Below are 16,780 nucleotides of genomic sequence, written 5' to 3'. Positions count from 1 at the left end.
AGATACCAGAGGTGTGAAGTTTCCAGGCAGAAGGGAAAGCAAGGACTCGAAGATGCAGCTCATCTGATGATGTGAGGAACAGGAAGTAGGGGGCTGTGGCTAGAGCAGACGGAAGAGAATGGTCGTGAAAGGAGAGATCTGGGAACCAACGAGGGGTGGGGCCATGGAGGACCCTTGTGGCCAGTCTAAGGTTGTTGGCTATCACTCTATGGGGAGAAATCTCAGAAGATTCAGGGCAGAGGAGCGATAAGATGTGACTAAAAAGAGAAGCAAATGCACTGGCTTCTTGCTTAATCAAAAGCTATTAAGAGATCGTAGGGAAGATCTAAGCCAGAGACTTTAAACCTTGTCTGGGACCAGGATCCACGTGTGGATGGAAGTGATGAGAAGTGCTCAGAATCTCGATGTGTTTTACAGGTTTGCTTGTCAGCATTGGTTGGCCAAGAGGATGCGGGGCAGGACGGAAAAAAAAGGGTCTAGGGTGATTGCACATTTTCGAACCGAGCAGCTGGAAGAATAGAATTGTGATTTATCACAATAAAGAAGACCACAGATGATCAGGATTTTTATTTTGATAAGTTCGAGATACTTGGGAGACACCCCAAATTTTGTCCAGTATGCAGTCTGGAGGTGAGGGAGACTTCTGCTTTGAAGATATAAATTTGGCTGTCATCACTATTTAAAGTCATGAAACTAGATGAAGTCACCTCACAGGATTATTCTGAGGACCGTGTACACCCCTGCCAGACCAGAGTTGGTAGTCTTTCTTTCTCACTGGCTCTGTTCCCTTGTATCAAGTGAGTCAGGTTCCATATGCATCAAAACCATGTTTTAATTTGCTGTTGGACGGTGTGCGGGTGGCAGGAGAGATGATGTAAAGACAAAGCAGGACACTCAGAAGCATATGCTGTATTTGGATGGAGTGGAAAAAGCCTCGCCCACACGTACTGTGTATCTAAATCAGAATATTTCAGAGGTTAGACCAAAATATGGCAGTTCTCAAGATTGTAAGAGAATTAAGTGTTTGTGATTTTACTTTGATATTTTTTGGAACAATGACACGAATGAGCAAATACATATTAGGACGTGTTCAAGATAAGTGAAGGCACCCATCTTCACCATGGTCAGTCTTTAGCATCACTTTTTAAAAATATTACAGAAATTAGTATAAACTATATCATGAAGAAAAGGGCTGAAATACATGCAATGTCAGGCATTTTACTCTGAAGTGACGTCTGAAGTGAATAAGTGACTCTGAAGTGAATAAGTGAATTTCATCTGATTCAGTCATAGAAGATCTTTATAGAAATCAAGTAGAGTTGTGGGAGATATAAAACACTGTCTCCTTAAAAGACACAAGTTTTTAGAGACCATTTGACATTTTGTGTAGAAGAATTGCATTATAGAAATAATTTAATTAAGAGAAAATGATTACATGCAATAAAATTATTTTTAAATGTTGAGGAAGACAAAAATAAAAAAAGATAGGTTTCAGAGAAAACGATGAAGTGATATAAATAAAAGCAAATAACAGTTGCTAGTGGATTTAGATAATAACACATTATTGCAATATTTATACTTCTGAGATAATTTTACATTAATTTACCAAAACACGGGAGGCTTCCAATAGAAATCAATTGGTATAGGATATAAATATATACTTTAAGTATTTTGAAGGATGAAAAGATATAAAAACCCCAAAGCTCCATTCCACGGATACATATTAGAAGGGGGAAGCAGAGTTGCTTTTATATTTTTGCAGAATCAATTTAAAACAACTGCCATTTTGGAAATGTATTTCTGGGGGTGGGTATTTCATAAGAATCCCTTCATTAACTGACCGGGCAAGTATGTTATTTTTATCAATGGGGTCTGGAAATTGCAGATTGGGGTATTGCCGCAATGCACTTTGTAAAATGAAAAGTAACTCACAGACATGAATATTAAGTTGTGTTCATTGTTTTTGAAATAATTGGTGTCTTTCAAAACACAATACCTTTGTTTGTGGTTGTTTCCTTAGCTTGCAAAATTTGTCCTACCCCTAACGAAAGGCAAAGAGTTTGCCAAATTATGGGAGAGGGTCTCTGTGACTTCCTATCATGAGCATGAGAATGGGTACATTTAAACTTAAGTGAATTTAGGCTTTCTCAAAGAACTATTTCTCCAGAGGTGGCTTAATAGTTTTGTGAAATCGGCAACCACAGTAGAAACACATTAAGCCAAAATGGAGTGTAATTAATTTGTGTGAGTGGTATATAAATAGCATTCTGTTAGTCCCTAAATTGCCAACGTTGTGTTGCAAGGCATAATTAATAACGTTTTTGGATGGATATTAATACTTTCCCTGAAAAATAAAATTACATACTCAAGGCAGATTGGGAAATGCTAAATTAAACATTACATTTTTAATGGATTTTTTTTTTAAACTTTTTTTATTTGAACTACTTTCAGACTTAGAGGAAAATTGCAGAAATAATACAGGGAGTTTGCACATACCCTTCCCATATAAATATCCCCTGGTGTTTACATCTTACATAATCGTAGTACAGTTATCAAAAGGAGACATTAATATTGATTCAATTATCGGCCTTATTTGAATTTCACCATTTTCCCATTAATTTCCCATTTCTATTCCAGGATTCTCACATGGTCTTTCCTTCCTGGGCCTACACTGTTGAGTCTGTGTGTCTACACTTCTTGTGCAGCTGGTCAGGTTGGATTAGGGCTTGCCCTAATGACTTTATTTAGTTTAATCCCTCTTGAAAGCTGCTGTCTCCAAATACAGTCACATACTGAGGTCCTGGGAGTTGGGATGTCAACATGTAAAGTTGGGGGGCTGTGGGGCGCAGGGGGACCCCACGGGTTTTACTGGTGCACATGTGTCAGCTGTTATGGTCCCTATCATGCAAACAATCCTGCTCCTTCCACAAAAGCCTGCTACTTAGATCACGGAAATTTAAAAAGCTGGCACTGTCCGCATTTTTCTGGTGGGCCTGTCTCCATTTCTCCCCCACCCCCCAAAAAAACAAACCAAAACCGACTTCAACACTGCAGGTCTGAATGGGGAGAATCACGAGACAGGGAAGTGACAGACCTCAGAAAGCTACTCTTATTTTTCTTTTATATAAGCTAACGTGCACTGAAAAGCTCCACAGAAGGACAGTCTATTGGGTGGACCCCAAATCTATCTGGTTACCTGGGAAATGTTTTCCTAAGCATATTTATTACAGGCCAACTAGAACAGCATTCTATTAAACAGATGGTGAGAAATCTGGATGCTGCCCTAATCTGACAACCCCCTGCCTGGAAGCCTCTAGTGGCACATCATTCATTACCACATTAGATTCAGATATGACCATTTTATTTATTTAAGGCCTTTTATGCTGGAGTCCTAATTTATTTTTATGTGCGTATCTCCCATGATTCTCATAGATACAGCATGTTCTCCAAATAACAGATCCTAGATATACTTTGTGGTTCCCGCCTCCCGCATCTTTTTTTAATGTCATTCCCTCTGCCTGAAATTCATTTCTTCTGCTTCTTAGAAGATTTTGCTAAATTGAAACTTCTGTCTCCTCAGGAATATTTTTAACCTCCCCCACTGAATGTGATGTCTCCCTTCTATGCACTCGCACAGAATTTTATTATATTCTGCCAGAGCCTGTACCATGGTCCTTTCATGTATTTTTTTCCAGCCTCGTCGGCTGTCATTTCATTCAAGGTAGAGAGTGTGTCTTACTCATTCTTACACCATCTAGAATGTTTTTTGCAGCACAGATGCTCAGTAAACATGATTTCAATGAAGGAAGTAAGTGATGCACTAAAGGTGATTTATTGAGGCCCCTGGTTCAAAGCACTTTATGAATGATGTGCCTTCTTCTGTTCTCCCTCATGAGATCCCATTGAAAAGATGACTAAAGAAACAAACCCCAAAAATCACAAGCTTTTCTCAGTGAAACAGAAGTAGAAGGGATGAGAGATCTCAGTGAATTTTGGAAGATGGGAAGTGGATAAAGGAACGTTTTCTGATGAAACCCCCATCGCAGGGTGTGTTTAGAAGAAGATGGTGGGAAGACAGAATGTTACCCCCGGTGAGGCTCTGGGTATGAGATTTCTAGAAAAAGGGGACAAATTTTAATTGAATTTCTGTATACAGAACAAACCATCATCCACCATTTCCCGGCAGTTCAGTTTAGTCAGACTAAAACCACATTTTCCCTAGATGAATTAGAAGAAAATGTCTGAGTCACATGCTAGCAGACAGCTGGGGTTGGGGTCCAACCCTCTGTAACCTAGCACTTGGAGTCCCCAGACTAAAGAAGCTGATTCCTTCTTCCTCACCATAAGGTCTAACCTGCTACTTAACAAACTGTATTCACAGACAAAGGGATGCACTTACTATCCCTGTATCTCGCACTCAGAATTTTGAAATCTGGCTCCTGTCATTGGGGGACTGTCAGCACATGCCAGATGAAACGAGGGCAGTAAATCCAACCAGAAGGAGACCAATGGAATTGTTTTTGGTCTGTAAGGAAGGTTGGGTCTTGTATTCACTTATAACGTTTGAAAGGAGAGTCAAGCATATATTTTGAAAGCAAAGAGAGTCTCAGTAAATGAGAATAGAATTGTGATCATAAAATAAATTCATTAAAAAGAAATTCAAATGTATTTTTGAAAAGTAGAGAACTATTAATAATAGTTCAGAAGAATACTGAAGTATTATAAAAGGGTGATGTTAGTTGTTCAAAGGAATAAAGTGTTGAGGCTTTTGTTAGTTTTGTTTGCAGAATTTTATTATATTATCATTTTTATATGTCCACAATTTTATTGAAAATACAGAATACCTAATACAGGTTCACAATCTCTCTTATTTGAAACATTTGCAGTTACATAGTTTGGAATTCTGAATTTAAAAAAAATTAGATAGATAATATTATGCATAAACTATATGTAATGTCACACTCCCAGTGGACAATACCCCACCAGCTAACATATATTTCTGTGCCTAAATCGATGAATATTAAAATAAAGTAGGATAAATAAAAACTATACAGAGCCTCAACTTGAGTTAAGGTTAGGTCTTGTCACCAAATGAGGTATACAAAATCTTTTGGTTTTCAGAACTTTTTAGATTTCAGAAGAGGTGGATAAGGGGTTTTGGACCTCTGTTCTAAATTGGAAACTAGCTTATTGATATTAAAGGAGTTGGAAAGTACTACTTTCCTGCTTATGATATAATCACTTCATAATCTGTGCCTCCCTCTCCATCCATGGCCCAATCAGCGAAAGGAACTCATTCTTTTCTGGAGTGTGGACGGCCCTACCCAAACCTGATCGATGACGAACTACGCATGTGCTGCCACTATCTACTCCTGTATTCAATGGTGGATAGTGCTAATTAATTACAGAACTCTCAGTGAACCCAAATGTAGTGTCAGAGTTCCTTAACACTTTGCTCCAGGAGAATCCTACTAGCTAGATTTACAAGGCAAGATCGAGGCTTTCTGTTTGTTTGTTTGTAGAGTTTTTAATGTTCAGAAAATTTAACTTAAATTTGTTATGACTCTAGAGGATCTGATTCTCTCTTCAAAGTAAAGGCCATACTAAAAAAATATACATCTCCAGACTAGCTTAAAGTCATTGCAATTATCATTCTCAGGAAGATACAAAAAGAACAGGAGGTATGCTGGAGAAACAGAAAGTAAGCAAGACATTGTGAAATTAACAGAGTCACCACTGAAATTAAAATTCAATAAAAACCTTGAAAGATAACATCATAGAAATCTTGAGGAGTTCAGATAAAAAAATGCAGAGATGGAATATAGAATCCCAGAGCAAGAATGTCTGATGTATGGGAGTTCCAGAGAAAATGGAATGTGAGAAACTATAGCAGAAGAAGGGCGATGCAAGTCTTTCAACTGACAGTGTCTCTTGCTTGCAAATGAGAACAAATGAAAAAGAGCCACACATAGAGACACGGCATTACCATATTACACAGCAGTAATGTGAAGAAAAGTTTTTGAAAACTTGCAGAAGGGGGAAACATGATCTCAGTATTGAATAGGGGTCTTCACTTTGACAAGGATATCCGCTTAACTAGTTTAATTGTAAAGAGACGTACGAAAGAATATCAGTTACTCCCAGAACAAGAACCTTGCATGAGCAGTTCCCACCATCACGCACACAATTAACCAGATAAGGAACGTTCACCTCCAAACTTTCAACTCCTAGAACCATGGTGCCTCTTCAGCCACCTAACGCCACAAAAATGTATGTCCTTTGCCTGGCTGTTTCTCATGTAGCTCACTTTCAAAATAAACTGCTTTTGTGTCTGACTGATGGAACCCAGCTCATGTGTCTACACCATAGCTAAAACCAAAGGTTCCTGAAAGCTATGGCCAAGATATGAAAATCCAGATGTCAGGTCTCAACAAGAGGCTGGACTAGAGTCAGTGTAACATGTACAATGGGATATGGCAAAGAAGGTATCTGTTTTCTCTTCCAGCTGGAAAAACAAAGGCCATCATAAACTCCAAGAAAACTAAAAAGAAGCTCCAATAAAGAAAATTAAAATGTGTCATAATACTGGTCAATAGGTGGTCAGGAAGCAAAGAGAAATTTTTTTAATATTGTCTCTTGAATAGTTCAAGGAACTACAAAGGAGGTAATATAATAATAGCACTCCACTCAGCTCTTAAGTGAACTGTGTTGCAATAATCACAATCATGTAATCAGGTTCTTTACTTTTCCCCAGCTTTATTGAGATATAACTGATATGTAGCATTGTGTAAGTTTAAGGTGTACAACATGTTTTCTACTTTTAATCTGAAGCCATCAACTTCTTTATAGCCAGTAAACAAAATGCAAATATTTACAGTGTCAACAATGTAAAAGTAACTGCACAGCAGAAAACACTTGGGAGTTAAAGTGGGGAGAAGGTGTGGGAGGGAAGAGGGCAGACAACAGCCTCATCTTACAAAATGGGAAATCAAGAGACTCTGTAGTTAGGGAACAGAGTTTTAAGAATGGTATTTGAAGTTGCAAAGCAACTAGCTAGTCAGTAGATCTGGCCATGCCACCTAACAACAAACCGAACAAATTCTGCCAGCACATAGATTATGCTTGGCCACCTGCCTGGTGTAAATATTTTCTCTTCTTTTGAATTGTTTTCTTTGAATTTGTCTTTTAGTGGACGTGCAACAGCCAGCTCCCCACAAGCCTGAACACTTCCTATTGTCTTACCTATTTACTTTACTAAACTTGCTCTGTGGACACTGGGGTGGAATTCCAAAGAAACATTTAAAATAGCAGTATGGTTACATGAATCGCCGAGTGTGGGGATTCAGTTGTGAGATGACTGTTTTCTCTCTTACCTCAGGGAAGGGGGTCCATAGATGATACCTATAATGATACAGTAATAAAGTCTGATACATGTTATTAAGAGATACCACAAAACTTTGAATTGAGCTCAGAATTTGGAAGAATTTTAGGGGGAGAGGTGTCAAAATGTAAGCTATGGATGAAGTAATATGCTAAAAATAGCACTTAATAGAGTTAAAATATTGCTATGGTTTGGCCATTCGTTTATTTCCTAAGTAATAATCACAGGCACCCATACAATGCCAGGCACAGTGTTAGGAGTTTGGGAAATGCAGCAAGAATACATTGTGATCGCAAAAGACAACTACTCAGTCCAGGCCAGGGCACAATGTAAACATAGCATCTGTATGGATTTGGAGGGTAGATTAACTTTATCAATAAAGCATCTTTTAGCTACAGTAAGAGTAGTTTGCCACCTTGAAAATCATTCAGATGATAACATGGAGAGACAGGAGAGAGACGTCCTAAGTACACATAATTTTAAAAGGGCAAAAAAAAAAAATACTCAAATGATAAAGTGTAACTGACAACAAGGATGGCTTCTGAAACTCCTATATCTCTGTTAATATTTAAATAGATATATTTCTATAGATTTAAAGTTATAAATCTATAGAAATATATATTTCTTTAATATATAATACATAATTATATTATATATAAATATACACTTATGAAAATACATTATATGTAAATATATATACATTTGTAACAGGACATAACAGGAGAATTCACTGTGATCTTCTGAACTAAAGGGGCAGACAGAGCATGGAGACTGGAACAGAAGCTAAGCATATGCTATTTGGGAAAAGCAGCTTGTGTTGAGAGAGAGGGGGTATTTTAGCTATAAATTTTTTTAAATGCTGACTTGGAACAGTTTAAAATAACTGGAATGACTTATTTCATAACAGCGTTGAAGAGCTGAGAATACAGTTTCATTTTGACAGATGAATTTATTTTTTTCACCTGACAGTTTAAAAAGTAGATGAAAAGTCTTCACAGGCTTTTAGGATTTTTCTTTTTTGTTTTTTTGTATGTGGTAATTATCTAGCTTCTTGAATTAAGTGAGTACTTCAGAAAGGTACATTGATTGGAGACTGTGACGGACAGACTTTAAGGTTAGTGAACGTAGCCACCGTCATGTACAGCCAGCCTGTCAAATGTACTGTTTGAGCTCTACTTCATTTTTTCTTGAAATGGAGTCCTTTCAAAAGTGTGTTCATTGTTTATGTTCACTAGTAGCAATGCCGGAAATCATGTAGCATTTCTCTACTTCTTATCCTGAGAATGGCAAACAGCTTTTGGGTTCCACCTAGTGGTAGAAAATGGATTATCACCCACTATCTTGTTTTTATCTTAGGGCTGACGTCTATTTTGATGTCTGATGACCTGAAAAGCTGGGAACGTTCTGCCTTTTAAGGCTAGGGATGCATAAGCCTCTGCCTACATCTTCACCTTGTGTTTTATTACGTCTCCTACCTAGAATTCTTGGACATTATTCTTTCTAAATAAGATGATACTTGTGTGTCAGTTTTATCTACAGACTAGCAAGAATAAAAGCTCATTTGAAGTTGTGTGTTAGCTATTTCCTTTGTAGCTGCACCTACTTTGGAAGATTCTAAACCCTCTAACAGGCTCTCTCCCCATAAGTTACAATTAAGTCTCCAGTGACACAGGCTACAATTTGTCTACATTATTTCTTTGACCTACAGTTTAACTAGATTCCTGATGTTGGTAGTACGGTAAGATTGTAATACTATTCAAATATTTCACTTTTTAAATAAAGTAAAAGTTTGAGACTATTGTGAATTAATGCAATCCATGTGTCATTGCAGAAAGACACCCTGTAAAGAATGGAAATAACTACATGAAACCAAGCCGATATTAAATTGGTGAAATACCAGAATATGGAGTTAAATAGTGTGTTAATTTTAATTAGATTCAAACCTTTAGGTCAGTTGTTTTAGACTTTCAAAATTGACTTTTAATCAATATGATGAAATAATAAATATATTTTCTTATCCTCTTTGAAATGGAGTATCAATAAGGAAATCATTTTATTTAAGTCTTCTAGCATAAAGCTAAATGACACCCTTTTCCTCAGGCAAACATTTCCATCTAGTTACATGCAAAGTCTTTTATTACACAAGAAGAATGGATTTTATAGCAAAGATTCTTGTTGCGGGGTACTTTCATTCCCACTGATAATTTAGTTTGAGAATAAAAATAAATATACACAAAAAACTAATTTGGCAATCCATGTTAATTTTGATGAATTTGATACTGATCATTTATTGTATAATGAACTACGTTATTTAGGATTGAAGAAAACAAAACGTACTAGCAAAATAAATCCCATAATTACAATGCACGGTGTTTAAGACAACATATACAATATTGTAACAGAGGTGGATTCCTGTTAATGATTGTATTTTTACAACCTTGAAGGTTTCAGAATATCATGGTCACTATTCTTGGTATTCACTGTTAGTTCAGAGTCATCCTTATATGCATACAGAAAACACGACTGCAAAAATCAACTTTCACTTTCTAGAACTGCTTAGTATGAATTTTACAAAAATGCACATATTTATAAAAAGTAGGAAGCTGTCACTAGAATAAGGTTTTATGCTGTTATTTTTTAAATGCAAACTACATTACTGAACACATTCCTGAAGTAAGAACAGAATATGTAATATACTAAGACTTCAACTTCCTGCATCTGTAGCAGGAAATTCCAGTTAAATCCTTTTTTCTCCCACTGGGAACATCTGATGCGGGGCAACTTTTAAAAACAAAAGTATGTACGATTTTCTTTCCTTTTCTTTCTTTCTTTTTTTTTTTACTGCGTTTAGAGGCCTGTATTAAAACACATTTCTGCAAAGAGCAGATCCAAGTATATACTCATTAGCTAACAGTTTTTGTTCCACTTGGCTGATTGTGTTGAAGCACAGGAAACTGCTATGTGCATTAATTTGCTCTCTGGCAATAAATACCCATCTGCCTTCAAGGTGTAATCAGTGATTAACGAGGAGTGTGCGACTTGTATTTGAAGAAAATAAAATCAGTTGTCAAAATTGATTTATGCGCCATTCAAAAATTGACTGGAACAAATGATATTTCTAACTTGGGGACGATACACAGAATAGAACAAACATACTTTTTTTTTTTTTTAACCCGTTCTTTCTATATTGAGAGGGACTTCTCATGTTGTGCCAGGATTGATGACTGTAATCCAAAACTGAGGAGAAAGAAAAGTGAAATATCCCATTTTCTAATCTCCTCACTTTTCTATAGAAAGAGAAGATGGCGGGGTGGGGAGGGCGGAGCAGACAGAGCAGCAAAGGAGCAAAGGGTGGGGGAGCTTTTGCACCTACCTCCAGGCACATGAGATGGAGTACAAAAGAATTACCTACTACCCATGGAGTAGAGGTGTCTACAGGAAGTGGGAACTAGTGTCTCATTTCCCAGTCAGACACCTGCCTATGTAGTTTTCTGTGATTATTTGAACATGGAGGGAAGAAGACTTGGAGAGAGAGAGCAGAACTAGAGGTCACCCTTATCTCCTACACATGGGTTTCCTAAGGCACAATGACAACTTAAAAAGATCTGAGCTGTCTTTCTGGCACCCACCGGAGGCTTTTGTCTGTCTACAAGTGAGGAACCCGAGAAAGTACAGGCTGTATGTAGGGTGTACCCCCAAGAAATGCGATGACGGAGAGTGGGAGAGAGTTCCTTGCTTGCCAGCGATCTCACGCCCCACAAAGAGTTTCAAACGTCTCTACACGACACCTCCTAGAGGACACTGATGACCAGTTAGACTTCAGAGAATAGCAACATCCCAGGGAGAGCAAAGCCTGAGTTGGTAAGAGTCTCAAATTGGGTGGGACTGGGCTTTCTGATGACTGAACATGGTTTGAAAGAAACGGGATCTGTCCAAGACGTTATTAAGGGACAGGAATGGGACACTGGACAGAGCGTGGCTGAGGCTACAAGATCTTGAGGATATTGATATGATTCACTTCACTAGACATTTTTCTTCCTTTCTCCTAAGAATTCTCTGTAACCTTTCCTTACACTTTCCTCTTTTTTTTTTTTTTTTAATTTCAAGTATTTTTTCTCACTGGTACATTTGTTTAGGATTTAAAATGCACCGACTAGCAGACGCAAGCTTCTTTTCCTTCTAGGCTGCCCCGCTGAATTTTCTCTAAGACTCTCGTGACTGGTACTGGGTGCATGAATTCTATAGCACAGCCCTTTGGGGGAAAATAAAGATTTCAAAGGTATCTTTCAAGTACAAGCACACCCTATTGTTCTGTTCCTCATTTATTTTCTTAATAGAATATTTCATTTTCACATTCCTAGTCTTATTATTATTTTTTTCCTTTTCCACTAATACCTTTACAAACAGCAGGAGCTGGCAGTTATTTTGAAACTAAAGGTGGACATAAGCCAATATCGGAAAGTCATTACTGTTCCATTAACAATCACATAGCCCAGCAGCCTCAAACGGGTAGGAAACAGACTACAGATTGCACTATTTTGCAGGTTGGAGGGTACTTTGAGTTAATAGTAAGTAAATGCACACAGGCCTATTATATTCCCTAAAGGTTCATTTGACTTGTGTAAACACATATTAAAACTTCATTAAATGGCTTTTCATAATTTTCCACTAAGTTCCCCATTCTGTGCTTTTTGTCCCTAATATCTTGTGTGGTTTCACTGCTGCTGAGGCTGAGGGTAAATTCATTTCATGCCCGTTAATGATTACGGAACTCAGTGATTTTTTCCCCCTCCTAATTCTAACTGCACATTCATCATAGGGAAAGCAATTGGTTATACCTGAAAAATGATTCTGGTGAAAGAGGAAGGTATTATATAATTAGAAAAGCAGGGCATTTAGTAAATGAGCATGAAGAACCTTGTTAGATTATTCTGTGTTCATTTAACAGAACATCTATTAAGCACTTACTTGGTGCCAAAACGGAAGTCAGGTCTCAAAGATGGCGGCAAATAAGACCTGATCCCTTTCCTCATGGAGTGGATTTCACAGGGAAGCAGGGCATTAAGGGTTAGTTAATCCAATTTGGTGTCAGTATTATGGAAAAAGTACACGGTAGAGCTGAGAAAGTAATGACCAAACTGTGGGTCAAGGAATGAGTAATTTAGGTGTAGGAACATCACTGTGAAAAGGCCTTGTTAATGAGAGGGCCTTCCCTGAACTTCTTGTCCAAGGGCACCCAAGAGAAGGAAGAGAGAAGTATGGATGAAATTGGAAAGGCAAGTATAGCATGGTTAGGAGGACTTTGTAATGACAATCCCATTCCCTTCCAAGTTACCATACTGTATTCCCACTGCAGCCCCTGGAATTAGATTCATGCTTCTCTTGAATTGCTTTTGTACCCTTGTGTGACAATTATTTAACCCCATGCTGCCTTTGGGATCTCAGACAAGCCCTGATGAATTACCGGCATCTTCTGTTTAATTTCCAGTCTTTTTAATAGGCTCTGTCTTTGCCAAGTACCCCCGTGACAAGCAGCGGGACATAACCATGAATTTTACTTTTGTTTGCTAAAGGGGACATTTTCTCCACCAGGAACAATCATCCTTAGGAAGTAATAGTTAGGCATCGCCATATGCAGTCAATAGTTAGAAAGGTTTCATTTTATTTTCCTATTTCCAAAAATATATTAACATTATAGAAAAGAAGGGGCAAAGGTTTCAAGAGCTTTGTTGTTCAGTAGGTTGATGAGGCATGTTGAAAGTAGCTCCAAAATATAGCACCAAGGCAGGTGTAACAGCCAAGCAATAGTGGAAGCTAACATTTACTGAGTGATTACTGTGATTCCAACATCTGCCAAGTGATTTATTCTATTACCTCATTTTATCCAACCAAATGAGGCCGAAACTATTTTTCACAGAAGAGATAAAGAATCACTGAGAAATAACTCACAAGATTGCAGACTTGGGATTCAGATCAGGCAGTCAGACTCCAAGGGCCTCTTAAGAGGAAATGAAGTGAAATACACGTTGAAAATATATGGTTTTAAAAAATGTATTGACACTGTGAAAATGTTTATAAATGTCTTTCCTCCCTAATAACCCTTTAGACAAAACTCAGAGTTTAAAATGGCTTTTTAAACCCTAAATATGGTAGATATCACTTCGCTTCTGCTTTTATCCACTCAGAATTAGACAGAGTACGATAAAATATTCTGCTTTTTATATATTTATCACTTTCTTTCTTGAATGTTCATTTCTTGTACTTACAGAGTTCATAAGCTTTATTCAGAAAAAGTGATTGGAATTTACTATACAAAATGGGAAAAATGAGCTATTGGGTATTTACAACAAATTTTTCATAAGTTGAATTTTTAAAATATATTTTCAAGGCCACTGAGCAGAACATTCCAGAAAAAAAGAAAGTGCACTTTCTGTGTTAAATATATCTTCTTTTTTTAAAAAATGCTTCTGAGGATATCTTTTGGAGATCCTTACATTTACCCAGAAGTATCTTTTCTTAACTGCAACATAAGTGAAAAGAAGCCACTGCTACGTTACAGACAGAAATGAAGAGTATATTTTCTACGGAATAAAATTGATAAGTTGATGTGTATACATTGATAATTTTAAGTACAAAACAGAATCAGTCAGCTACAGGGGCCAAACAGGTATCATAAATGAGACAAAGTGGGCCATATTACCGAGACTATAAAACATGTTGAATATATATAGAGTGGGCATGACTGGATAGGGATAAACAGAGACTAAAATTCAAATGCTGTATCATTGATTCAGATCAGCATAAATGCCTTTGTTAACTGGGGTGTGAAAATCTACTTTCTAGGAATCTGCTACTTCTCAAGCTTATAGATTGTGTTGGTTTCAAAATTTTTATAGTGTTTGTATTTGTAAATAACACCATCATCTAGAGCACTACCTAGATCCTTCTTTGAACTGTGCTGGGAAGCCCTTACAGGTGGGAAACACCAGCTGTCCTTTCAGTCACCCTCACTTTGCTTCTCCGTGTGTGTGTGTGTGTGTGTGTGTGTGTGTGTGTGTGTGTGTGTGTGTGCTTTCATTGCAGGGAAGGCCAGCAATCACCAGAACAATGGCAGAAGACGTACGGCAGGTGCTCTGGGAATGAAGTTTACCATATTACTTTGGAAGAAAGTACATTTTTTGCTGAATATGAAGGAAAGAGTTTTACGTATGCCTCGTTCCATGCACACAAAAAGTATGTTCCTGCTTCCAAGGTGGAATGAAACTATGACTCAACCATACCTTTTGAATATAGTTTTCTAAAATGCAACCCATACTGGTGCTCGTGAGTTGCAAGACTCTGGACTTTTTTACATGCTTATTGAGACAGTTGAACTCTGACCTTCCGCATGGTCTCCACAAGTTAAGACTGTCAGGCGCAAAGTATAGTTTGGTAGAAATATTTCCTTTAGTAACTTTTAAATTATCTTTAAAAATATTTTCATCCATTAAGAATTCACAAATATGTGAAAATTCATTTTCTTTGTAGAGCTTCATTTTAAATTGTTGATTAAAAATTTAAACAAAGTGATATTAACATTTATAAAAACTAGACATTTTTAAAGATTTCCTTTGGCCATAAAAATATATGAAAAAAATTAATGATAGTTCCTTTTAATTCAAATATGGAACATTATTTTTCCCCCTTTTTCTTGAAAACAGTATTTAATTAAGAAGTGAAAATACATGTTTATCATAAAAATAATATATTATCAGTACTATAAATATATAACATCTTAGGATTTGTGATATATCTAGTATATTCTACTAATCCAATATCCAGTGTATTCCACTTTAATTCTCAATATGATGTTTAAAAAAATATTCTTTTAATTAAAGTTTATTGGGGTGATAATGGTTGGTAAAGTTACATAGGTTTCAGGTGTACAATTCTGTGATACATCTATATATCACATTGTTAAGCTTGATTTATTTGTGATACTGTAAGCATATTGAAATAAAAGTATTCAGGATATTTTGGTTTTGGAGCCTATCCTGAAAAAAAAATAAGAATTTTAAAAATAATGTATGTTACTTTTAGTGGTTGTTATTTCTCCTAATTAAGCTGCGTACCCATTTAAGACTATTTAAGAATATTTTTCTAAAACTTAGAGTGAACCAAATACGGTAGAAACAGAACAAAAGTAAATTTAGGGATCCTGATTCTTTCTCTTGTGACTTTGGGTAAGTTTCTTTCTCTCCTTTAGGCCAATGGTTTTCAAACTTTTTTGATTAATGTAGGAAATACAGTTTTACCTTTTTTGAACAAAGCAAGGTATACATTTTGTGGTAAGACTCAGTATACGCACAAAAAACTTTACCAAAAATTATTACCCTTACTATATGGTATGCACTTTGATGTTTTCTATTCTCTTCTATTCTTCTTCATATATATATACACATATATATATATACATATACACACACATATGTATGTACATATATATGTTATAATCAAATAAATTGATTTCACAACACACTAACGACATAGTTTTCTTGTAAAAAACAAGAGCCTTGAACTATTAGGATACTATGAATCTTTAAAATTATTTAATTTGAGGCTTTATTTTTCCTTTGCCTTATAATAGTTTACTGACTTCCTTACATATGCAAACTTAACAAAACTAAGACCTTTGCTGAGTTACAATTCTTAAACTCTTTTATTTTCTTTTTTATATTTAGGTATGGTGTCTGCTTGATTGGTGTTAGGAGGGAGGATAATAAAAACATTTTACTGAATCCAGGTCCTCGCTACATTATGAATGCTACAGATATATGTTTTTATATTAATATTACCAAAGAAGAGAATTCAGCATTTAAGAATGAAGACCAGCAGAAAAAAAGCAATGTGCCAAGGTCATTTTATCATGGACCTTCTAGGTTACCTGTACATAGCATAATTGCCAGCATGGGTAAGTATCAAGCAATTTGAAAACGCCATTTTCTTCTTTCTAAAAAAATAATATACTTTAATTTTTATTAAAATCTCAAAGCCAAATTTAGAACATACTTGTGTGTATTACAAACTTGGTGTAACCAAGTATATAGAGCAAAATTTCTAAGTTGTTAAATTGGTAAGAAATTAAGCCAATTCAAAGCTACCAACAATTATTTTATATTTCTGATTAGAATATAAGCACCTGACACATCTTTATTTCTTTTGTAAGTCTTATAAGCAGTTAGCAACAGGTTATTCCAATTATTTATTATTTTTCTTAAAACTCTCCTTTCATTACCATCTCATTCTCACCATTGAACATGGCTTCTATGACACAGAATTTAAAAAAAAAGAAAAAAACCCAGACAAAAATTTCCTTAAAATTTTGCCACCAAACTACCTACAAACCTACAAACATTTAGT

The 16,780-nt window shown here is 36.3% G+C and overlaps 1 protein-coding gene across 8 annotated transcripts in view; it reads left to right on the top strand.

Annotated features, from left to right (window-relative positions):
* Positions 1-16,780, top strand: part of KCNT2 (potassium sodium-activated channel subfamily T member 2) — a 227,286-nt gene that overhangs the window by 147,182 nt on the left and 63,324 nt on the right. For all 8 annotated transcript variants that reach the window (XM_074317059.1, XM_074317058.1, XM_074317060.1 and 5 more), the window contains 2 exons: positions 14,465-14,614; positions 16,102-16,331. In XM_074317059.1, coding sequence (XP_074173160.1) covers positions 14,465-14,614; positions 16,102-16,331 — 380 coding nt within the window. The remainder of the gene's footprint in view (positions 1-14,464; positions 14,615-16,101; positions 16,332-16,780) is intronic.

Source organism: Rhinolophus sinicus, linkage group LG12 (genome assembly GCF_036562045.2).
Source record: "Rhinolophus sinicus isolate RSC01 linkage group LG12, ASM3656204v1, whole genome shotgun sequence".
Taxonomy (NCBI): Eukaryota; Metazoa; Chordata; class Mammalia; order Chiroptera; family Rhinolophidae; genus Rhinolophus; species Rhinolophus sinicus.
This window is presented reverse-complemented; position numbering and strand designations above follow the sequence as displayed.